The sequence below is a fragment of the Sturnira hondurensis genome, unplaced genomic scaffold (assembly GCF_014824575.4).
Source record: "Sturnira hondurensis isolate 20B ecotype Veracruz unplaced genomic scaffold, ASM1482457v3 Scaffold0008964, whole genome shotgun sequence".
Classification (NCBI taxonomy): Eukaryota; Metazoa; Chordata; class Mammalia; order Chiroptera; family Phyllostomidae; genus Sturnira; species Sturnira hondurensis.
The window spans coordinates 3671-14138 of record NW_028081595.1 but is presented as its reverse complement, the minus strand read 5'-3'; the positions used below and the strand labels follow the sequence as shown (position 1 = coordinate 14138).

The following is a 10468-nucleotide window of genomic DNA, read 5'->3' as shown; positions in this document are numbered from 1 at the left end:
AGTGTTTGATTTATAGTTTAATAATATTAATCTCTTCCTTTTTAAAAAACATTCTCCCTTTCCCTCTTATAATAACTCACTATGCTGATTCTCTTTCCATCTCTCCTAACTCACATTTCTGGTAGCTCAGTTATAAATTATTTTAAAGTATTTTCATATTTTAAATTGTTACGTTGCATACATCTGTAAATAAACATGCACTTGTAGATGTCGACTGGGGAAGTTTTTAAGGCTTGATGTTGGGAACATTACAAATCAAGTTTTGGGTTCTTTTAAATAAGTTTTGTTGTTGTTGTTCAGTAACAGTTATCTCACTTTTTTCCATGTTGCTCTACCTTGCCCTGTCCCCAAACCACTCCCACAGTCAATCCCCTGCCCATTGTCCATCCCCATGAGCCCTCCATTCATCTTTCTTGATTTCCCCCTTCCTCTTCTTCCCCTGAGTATCCCCCTCTTCCCTCCCCTCTGGTTGCTGGCAGTTTGTTCTTTATTTTCATGTCTTTGGTTCTATTTTGTTCATTTGTTAGTTTTGTTGATTAGATTCCACCTATAGGTGAGATTTTATAGTATTTGTCTTTCACTGCCTGGCTTATTTCATTTAGCATAATGCTCTCCAGACTCACGCATACTATCAAGCAGAGTAGGAGTTCCTTCTTTCTTTCTGCTGTGCAGTATTCCATTGTGTAAATGTCCCACATTTTTTTGATCCACTCACTTACTGATGGGCACTTAGGCTGTTGCCAGCACTTGGTTATTGTAAATAATGCTGCTATGAATATTAGGAAGCATAGATTAATCTGAGTTGGTGATTCAAGATTCTTAGGGAATAATCCCAGCGGTGGGATTGTTGGATCAAATGGCAATTCCATTTTTAGTTTTCTGAGGAAATTTCATACAGTTTCCACAGTGGCTGTACCAGTCTGGCTGTACCAGTCTACAATCCTACCAACAGTGCACTAGGGTTCCCTTTTCACCACAGCCTTGCCTGAACTTGTTGTTTGTTGAGGGTTTATGATGGCCACTCTGACAGGGTGAAGTGGTATCTCATTGTGGTTTTAACATGCGTCTCTCTAATGGCTAGTGATGTTGAGCATTCTTTCATGTGTCTATAGGCCCTCTGTATGTTCTCCTGGGAGAAGTGTCTGTTCAGGTCCTTTGTCCATTTTTCAAATTGGATTGATTGTCTTCCTGGTGTGGAGTCATGAGAGTTCTTCATATAATTTGGAGATCAAATCCTTATCCAAGGTATCATTGGCAAATATGTTTTCTCATACGATTGTTTCCCTTTCCAATTTGTTAATTTTTTCTTTAGTCATGCAGATTTTTAGTTTGATGAGGTCCCATTTCTTTATTCTTTCTTTTATATCCTTACCATAGGGGATGTATCAATGAAAATATTGCTACATGGAATATCTGAAATTTTCCTGTCTATGTTTTCCTCTAGGACCTTTATGGTTCAAGACGTTTATTTAAGTATTTTATCCATCTCAAGTTTATTTTGGTTGATGGTGTAAGTCAGTGGTCTAGTTCCATTTTTTGCATGTAGTTGTCCAAATCTCCTGACACCATTAATTGAAGAGGTTATCTTTACTCCATTTTATGTTCCTTCCCCCATTGTCAAATATTAATTTGCCATATTGACATGGGCTTATTTCTGGGCTTTGTATTCTGTTCAATTGATCTATGTGTCTGTTCTTATGCTAGTACCAGACTGTTTTGATTACAGTGGCCTTACAATATAGTTGGATATCAGGTATTATGATCCCTCCTACTTAGTTCTTTCTCAAAATTGTTGAGTCTTTTGAGGTTATGGTTCCATATAAATTTTAGAAATATTTTTTCTATATCTGTGAAATATGTCATTGATATTTTGATAAGGATTGTATTGAATCTATAAATTTCTTTGGGTAACAGGGACATTTTGACAATGTTAATTCTTCCAATATCATGAACATGGTATATGTTTCCATTTATTTGTGTCTTCCTTAATTTTTTTCTTCAGTGTTCTATATTTTTCTACAAATCAAGTTTTTAAACAGCATCCAAAATGATGTTACAGATTTTTCCTTGGATGCAGAAATACTCTAACTGCATTGAAGTTTAGCAGATTAAATTTTTCAGAAGATATAAATATACAACCTGAGTAAATTAAAATGCTATAGGAAACTGGACTGGGGAAGAAAGTAGCTAGGTATCCATTCTTTTGTATAAAATGAAGTTTAGGTTAAATTTCTCATTTTCTAACACCTTGCTCATTGGAGAATTCTACAATACCTTTAAGTCTTGCTTTTCACATCTGCGAAATATGTAAAACAATAATACCAATCTCAAAGACTGCTGTAGAGGCTAATTGCAAATTCAAATGGAAAATTGTGAAATAGTACTTCAAAATTGCATTATAAGTTCTCTGGGCAAATAAGCTCTCTGTGCATCTGAATGCTTGGGCTTTATTTTATTTTGTTTTACTTTATGATGTGGAATCTAAAAAATCTGTAATTTCCCTATTTTGTGTGATAAGAATTACAGGTAATACCATATTCTGCTGTCTATATTGCACTCCCATGTATAACATTCACCAACATTTGTAGCCTAAAATTTCACGAAAAAAATCTTCCATTTTAATTTTTAATTCAATTATTTATTTATTTATATTTAGATACTTGTTTTTTGTATTGTAAATTTATTTTTGAATGTAGATATCATTATTACTCTCTAGAGTTACACTTTTAATGAATAAGCATAAGTAAAAGATTTAAAAACATTTATACAGACATAAAATTAATACTATCCATGTATAATGTGCATCCTTATTTTGCCCTAAAAAATTCGGCAAAAAGTATGCATTATGCGTGGCAAAATATAGGTAATTGCAAAAATCCCTCAATTTTAAAATCATAAAAAAGAAATTCAGTTTTTATTCAATGTCCTATTTGCTAATGGAATAGTTTTTCCTTAAATGTTGTACATTTGATACTCATTTTCTTCTGTCATTAATTTCACTCCAGAAGTGAGTTGGATTAGAGGTAAAATTACCAAGAAAATGGAAGGGGCACATATAGACACACACACACCACATATATGGAAAAGAAGAATGATTTGGTAATGAGCTATGCTCACTTGCAATAAGCTAAAATACAAAAATTCAGGCCATGTAATGGGCAATTGAATTATTTTCTACTTTGGCAAAGACTTTAGGTAAAATAGTCACCAGGAACCACTTCATAAAGCAATGTTTGACTCCATGAATAGGGAAGGGATTATATTTTATTTTCCCTTGAGACAAAGTTTCTGCCCCTGGAGGTCTGGTTCCACAATGAAACACTATAATATAGTCTCTGTGGTTACTCAATTTTCTTTTAGGAAAACAAAATAAAAGTGGAGCAATGTGTATTTACTCACAAGGTGTCTCAAATTTTTACAAACAGGTAATTCAAATTTACACTGCATTTCATATCAATTAAAAATAAAAAAATTAAAACCTTTTAGCTACAACTGAGAACTGCTGATAAACAAAGCAATAGACTGAACAGGTAAGACACTGGAAAGAAAGCTGTGAGGATTTTATGCTGTCATTCACCAAAGTGGACAGGTATTGTGAGCCACAAGGCAGTATTTTGATAGTGTGCATTGTAACTAGAGCAATAGTTTGATGAAACATCACAAAATCATTCTTCAGCATATGAAGGGTGTGCAAATATTGGTTATTAGAAATGGTCACAATTTTTACTATATGGGTACATGAACGTTATTTTCAGAAGGCAATGAATGAACTTGGGAGTTGAAGAATAAACAGAGTGGTCTTAAGGAAAAACATGTATTTGAGTTAAAACTACATACTGTTTGGAGAATAGGTGGTACTTGAACAAGGATGTTTTCATCCTTCACACTTTGGATGTAGGCTGGAAGAGAAAAAAGAGAACAATATGTGTTAGTTGCTGCAGAAACTGAGGTGGAATGTGTGCACTTGACCAGGAATGTGAGAGGCATAAAACCAGGTTCATTACACACAACTGCTGAGTGAATTAAAACTCTTGTCCATTTGTCCAATAATTTTCGCCTACCTTCAGTAACATTATTTATTATGCTATATTATCCTAGGTTTCTATTTCCATGTGCAAATGTCTCCATTAAGATTTCTATTTTTCCTATTAACTTTTGCAAAAGGAAACAGTTAATCTAATGTAAGTACAAGGAAATTATCTTTGTAATACATGACCAGAACAAATTATACTTTGGTGACTGAGTTCATCCTGCTGGGATTGGCAGACACGCTGGAACTACAGGTTTTCCTCCTCTTGCTCTTTTCTGTGATTTACACACTGACAATTTGGGGGAATGTTGGGATGATCTTCTTAATCAGGAGTGATTCCCGACTTCACACACCCATGTATTTCTTCCTGGCTAACCTGTCCTTTGTGGACATGTGTTATTCCTCCACCATCACCCCAAAGATGCTGGTGGATTTACTGTCAGAGGAGAAAACCATCTCCTTTGCTGGCTGCTTTCTGCAGATGTACTTCTTCATTGCCTTGGCCACAACTGAATGCCTCCTCTTTGGGCTGATGGCCTATGACCGTTATGTGGCCATATGCAACCCTCTGCTTTACCCCGTGGTCATGTCCAGGACAGTCTGCCTGAAAATGGCAGCAGGGGCTTTCACAGCGGGGCTGTTGAACTCCATGGTGAACACGAGCTATGTGAGCAGGCTGCCATTCTGCGGTTCCAATGTCATCCACCACTTCTTCTGTGACAGCCCTCCACTCTTTAAGCTCTCATGTTCTGGCACACACCTGAATGAAAGCATCATTTCCGCTTTTGCTGGAGTGAATATGGTGGGGACTCTGCTGGTCATCCTCGCATCCTACTCCTACATTCTCTTCTCCATCTTTCGTATGCATTCCGGGGAGGGACGACACAAAGCTTTCTCAACCTGTGCCTCTCACCTGGCAGCTGTAACTCTGTTCTACTCCACCGCCATCTACACGTATCTGAGACCTACTTCCAGCTACTCCCTGGGTCAGGACAAAGTGGCTTCTGTCTTCTACACAGTGGTGATCCCCATGCTGAACCCTCTGGTCTACAGCCTCAGGAATAAGGATGTAAAGGAGGCTTTATGCAATGTAGTTACAAGGAAAAGGATCCCTTCATTCTTGAGATTGTTTAAGGCTGGTTCATAGCTATAGTACTTCATTAGAATATCCTTAAGTAATCACATTCTGTAATGGTAAATTATGTGTACTGTATAAAGCAAATTACCTTAAATTTCTCTAAGCATTAGGTCAATTACCAAACATATATAAGACCATGGACCCTCCCCTAATCATCTTTTATCTGCAGTACATCTGCCCCAAATAAGGTTTGTTTGTAATAATATCTTGACTCAGAAAAATAGACTCAGAGATATAGACTGTTTAGCAAGAAAAATTGTGTTATCACTTGAAATTAGGTATAGAAAATACTTGTAAGTATAGTTTTCCCATTTTAATCATTATTCAACATTTATGATTTGTAAGAACTGTTATATACACGTATATCAAACTTTAATTAATAAGTCATTTTGGTTTTTAATTATTTTAATTATGTTGATTGAGGTTTTACCATGCTTTCTTTTATATCCTTAGAATATTTTTCAAACCGTCTTTTGTGAATGTAAATTGTTTTGCCTATTTGTTACACTATTTCTTTTACTTTCTCTTTCTCTAATTCTTCCAGTATTTTATTCCATTGCAACTATTAATGTTATCACATTGTATGAATATACAGATTTTCAGTCAAGATTATCCTTATCTCAATATTTTTTCCTGAGACAATACTTGTAAGTATAGTTACAAGTATTTCCTGCCTATTCCTAAGGTCTTCAGGACTCGACCTTGACTGGCACCCAAGGGGAAACCTCTGACAGCTTGGCATGTCCTGCCTGATAGGAGCATCTTTGCCTCCTGGGCCCACACTGAACAGTTTATGCTCACAGTGAGAGTCATAGTGAATGCCTGTTTTTGTATGCCTGCAGCTTTGGGCTACGCTGCCTCGATTTGAAATCAGTCTGGGGCAGCTGGAGACTAAGTACCATGGACATTGATGTGAGCCCTCCATGTCTATGTACTGACCCTCAGTGAAACACTGGACACCAGAACTTGGTGAAGCATTTCTGGTCGGTGACACTTCATCTGAGCTGTCAGACAGCACAGCTGGAGCTTAGATTGCTGCCTGTGTGATCCTGCTATGAGGTGACATGTGGAAGCTCAGGCCTGGTTTCTTCTGGACACGGCCCTGTATGCCTTTTTCCTGGGCTACTTTAATCCGGCTCTTTAGCTGTAATAAACCGTAAGCATGAGTACAATGTAAATGCCCTTCTGACTTTTGTGAGTCCTATCGATCATTGAACCTGATGGTGATCTTGGGAACCTCAGAATGGAGCACTAAATTCAAAAACTTTTCTCAAGTTCTGTTTCTTGTCTCTTTAAGTCTTTATTATTATATTATGTAAAATACAGAATTTCAGTTTATTCTGAAATAAACTGAGTTTGTACATTAGGAAGGGAAGTAAATGAGCACTTGTACACTCTCCTTTCCCAGTAGAGAAAACACTCAAAGCCTTGCATTGCCATAATGGAAGTCCCTGGGACCCCTCCCATCACCCTTCTGTGTTCACAGTGACAACCACATTCTGTGTTTCTCATGGTTCCCTAGCTCTTACTTGTAAAACTAAAGACAGCTCTATTCCTATAACTATGTTTTAGAAAACCTGTTTTTACATTATCAATGTAATATCATACAGTGTGTCTTCTCTGTTGCCTCTTTTCTTTTAGTATTGTTTTTGACATTCTACCATGTTCATGTGTGTTCCTGCAGTATTTAATTTCACACTTGCGTGGTATTCTTTCTCTTCAATATGTCCTGGTTATATTGTCCTTTACCTTCTATTGTGACCTGTGGTGATAGGAATTTTAACTTACATGTCACTCACTGTACAGGTAAAGGATTCATACAGGTATAACTCTGGATGTGGCACCGCCTACATATAAGGTTCATGTACATGTTCATTTGAAAATAGAACAAACCATTTTCTCAATTTCTTGTTTATATTTATACTGTCAACAACAATAGCACATAAAACCTCAGTTTTCATACCCTTACCAACACTTGCTAGAGTCAGACATTTATCTTCTTTTTCCAATATAGTAAGCGTGACGGATAAATAACCCTTTAGCACTTTTGAGACTATGATTTCCGTTGTATTAGGTAGATACATTTCCTTTACTGAATGAAGATAGTCTATTTCCCCCCACTGTTTAATTTTGAACATATGCCCTGTGTTTTTCTTGAATGACACTTGATAAACATGTTACATTTTCATTAATGTGTAGACCTCTCTAGATTCTGTTCATCAGTCAGTGTCAGACTTCCTTCATTACTAAGCTTTCCTTCACAGAAGCTCATTAGTAACTCTTACATATTTCTTCAGAAAGGACTTGGTAATTTCGTTCTGTGTAAAACCACTTAATTCCCAATTGGTACACGCAGATGTGAAAGTTATGCATTGAAAAAGGCTGATGAGAAAAAGTGGATTCATTTGCAATATGAGTTTGGAGGAGAGCTCTATGGCTAGCCCGGGCCTCCAGAAGGAGATGTGGGTCCTAGATCCATGAAGGCTGAAATATCCTGGAGACAAAGTAGACACAACTGAGGCTGCCCTGGTTCAGGCTCATCATGAGAAGGCAGGGTTCTTAGAAGAAGAAAATAGTGCTGGAAAACACAGATGGCAGCTGGAAAAGAAGAAGACCAAAGTGACATAGCTCAACCCCACCAAGGGAGCCCTAGGCATGAGTCTCCTTTTGCTGAGCAGGGCTGTTGAGAACAGGACAGTGTGGACATCACTCATTCATAGAGTCACCAGGAGTCAGAGCTGACCCAAGGGCATATAGCAACAATTCCACAAAACTGTTACAGCTAGTCCGTCCTTTTTATTTATTTTTTTATAATTGTTCAGCTATAGTTATCCCAGTTTTCCCCCTCTTGCTTTCTGCTGCTCTGCCCAGGCCTCCCTCAGTCAGTCCCCATCCTTTTGTCCTTGTCTGTGTGTCCTTTATACTTGCTCCTTGAGTAGACCTTTCCCCTCGTCCCCTTTTTTCCCCACTTTCCCCTGTTATTCTTCTCCCCCAACCTTCTGACCCCTGTCAGTTTGTTCCTTATTTCCAAGTGTTTGGCTCTATTTTACTCATTTGTTTGTTTTGTTCATTAATAAAACTTTGTTTCCAATTGTGTTTTATTTGTAGATTAATTTTATAAAACCATATCTTTAAAATAATGAGTCATCTTTAGAAGCATGTTGTCACTATTTGAATTATTTGTTTTATTTTTTAAAAGATTTTTTATTTATTTATCTGTAGAGAGGAAGGGAAGGACAGAAGGAGAGAAACATCAATGTATGATTGCCTCTCCTGAGTCCCCTGCTGGGAACTGGCCTGCAACCCAGGCATGCGCCCTGACTGGGAATTGAACTGCAATCGTGTCGTTCACAGGCCCACGCTCAATCCACTGAGCTACACCAGCCAGGGCTGAGTTATTTATTTTAAATATTTTAATTATATTTTATAACCTCCATATGTTATGAGTATCTATTGCTAGACTGATTTTCCTGAAGGCCTGGTACATCAAAAACTTGAATTATAAACATTTTCTACAGTGATGTGAGGAAATACAACTAATTTTTGGATTAAATACCAGTCCTTCATTTCACAGCCCAAACTATAATACTAATTCTTTTTTTCTCTTTTTTTAAATTTAATTCTTGTTCAAGTACAGCTTTCTGTCTTATATTCCCAGCCCTGCCTGCCCCCCGCCCCAGTGCTCCCCACCTCCCTCCCATTTCCGCCCCCACCCTTAGTTATTGTCCATGTGTCCTTTCCACTTGTTCATGTGAGTCCATCCCCTTTTCCCCTATGATTCTAATTCTTATAATTTTTTATTTCACTTCTTTATATAGTTTACTCTTTCTACATTTTAAGTTTTCTTTTTTTGTTGTTTTTTCTTTGCTCTGCTGGCTACAGCTTCCAATGAGTTTTTTTAGCTAAAATGGGTGACATTAGACATCATCATTGTCCTTTACATGTTTTAAAATAAATACCACTAATCTTTTTCAATCTGAAATTGTAAGTGAAATTACTTTTAAGCCTCCAAATGAAATGCATCTTTTACCTGACACCGTTACTGATATAGAGGAAGATAGGGAAAATATAACATTTGCAATGATAAATTTTGGGAAGGCATTCAAGCAACTAGGTCACAAACTTAAACCATTAAATTGCAGAAGATCAAACATTAAAAATGAATGTTCACTATTGTTTATTTTACTTGATAATCAACAAATTGTAATGCTAATTCTACCATTTTATTAGACAGAAACTCCACTGAAAATAAATACCCAATAAGCCTGGTTATCAAAAATCTTTATCAAAAATTTTTAGCCTAAATTAAAAGAGAATATGGAGAAATAATGGAGGAATAAGTACCATAAATAATGATTATCTTGAAAGAAGTAGAGACTTGATGACTGTGTGATGAAGATATGAGGATTGCTCCCCATATTCGTGTAGCGATTTTCAACCAGTGGGCCACAAGAATTTTAAAACATGTGGTATCTGACTATTGAGTCAGGGACATTGGCTTATTTTTCTTTATATTGTCAAATAAAAAGGAAAATAACAACAGCCAATACAACATTAGCTGTCTAGTAAAATCAAAATTATATTTATTTTTCTCTCAGATCAGCAATAAATATATTTTTTGATGTGCCACAGAAGCTTAGTAATTAGTTCATGTGTGCCACGAGATGAAAAAGCTTGAAAATGGCTGTTTCAGTGTAACAAAGACCTTTGAAAATTGCAAATTCTTATTTTTTATGTTGGAGAAAATATAGAGCTCAGTCTCAGAATACTCCTCAAGTATGTTATTTCTTACTGAATCTCAAGAGAAATCAATAGACATCATAGATATTGATTACCGAACATATTTTTCATTCTTCAGTGTGAAAAAACCCATATGTCTATTTTAGCAAAATAAGTGATAAAATAAAGAATTTTATTTATTTATTGTTTTTCAGTTACAGTTTTCCCCCATTGCCATCCCTAACCTACCTTCCCACTCCACGGTCAATCCCCCCCACCATTGTCTGTGCCCATGAGAACACTATTACTGTCCTTTTGTTTGCCCCTTCCTCTTTTCTCTTCTACTATTTCTCTCATCCCACCCTCTGGTCACTGTTCATTTGTTCTTTAAAATAAAGAAACAATTTACTCTACACTCTATGTACAATATCTTACATGCACTTGCTTTATTAACTGGAATAAATTTATTAGAGTAAAATGTAAACATCTGGAGGTCAATCCTTAAATAAGTGATATACGTACAAATATTCGCAGTCTAAGAAGTGATGAATCATAAACCATATAATTTTTTAAATGACAAA

General features: G+C 36.3%; 1 protein-coding gene across 1 annotated transcript; it reads left to right on the top strand.

The window, feature by feature from the left end:
• The first annotated feature begins 4211 nt into the window (after positions 1-4211).
• OR5F1 (olfactory receptor family 5 subfamily F member 1) lies at positions 4212-5177 on the top strand. Its single transcript, XM_037056482.1, has one exon. The coding sequence runs from the start codon at positions 4212-4214 to the stop codon at positions 5175-5177; it is 966 nt and encodes a 321-aa protein (XP_036912377.1).
• Positions 5178-10468: the final 5291 nt, after the last annotated feature.

What these genes read in the sequence shown, in the direction of transcription:
- OR5F1 (XM_037056482.1), top strand. Translation starts at nt 4,212, where the DNA reads ATGACCAGAACAAATTATACTTTGGTGACTGAGTTCATCCTGCTGGGA.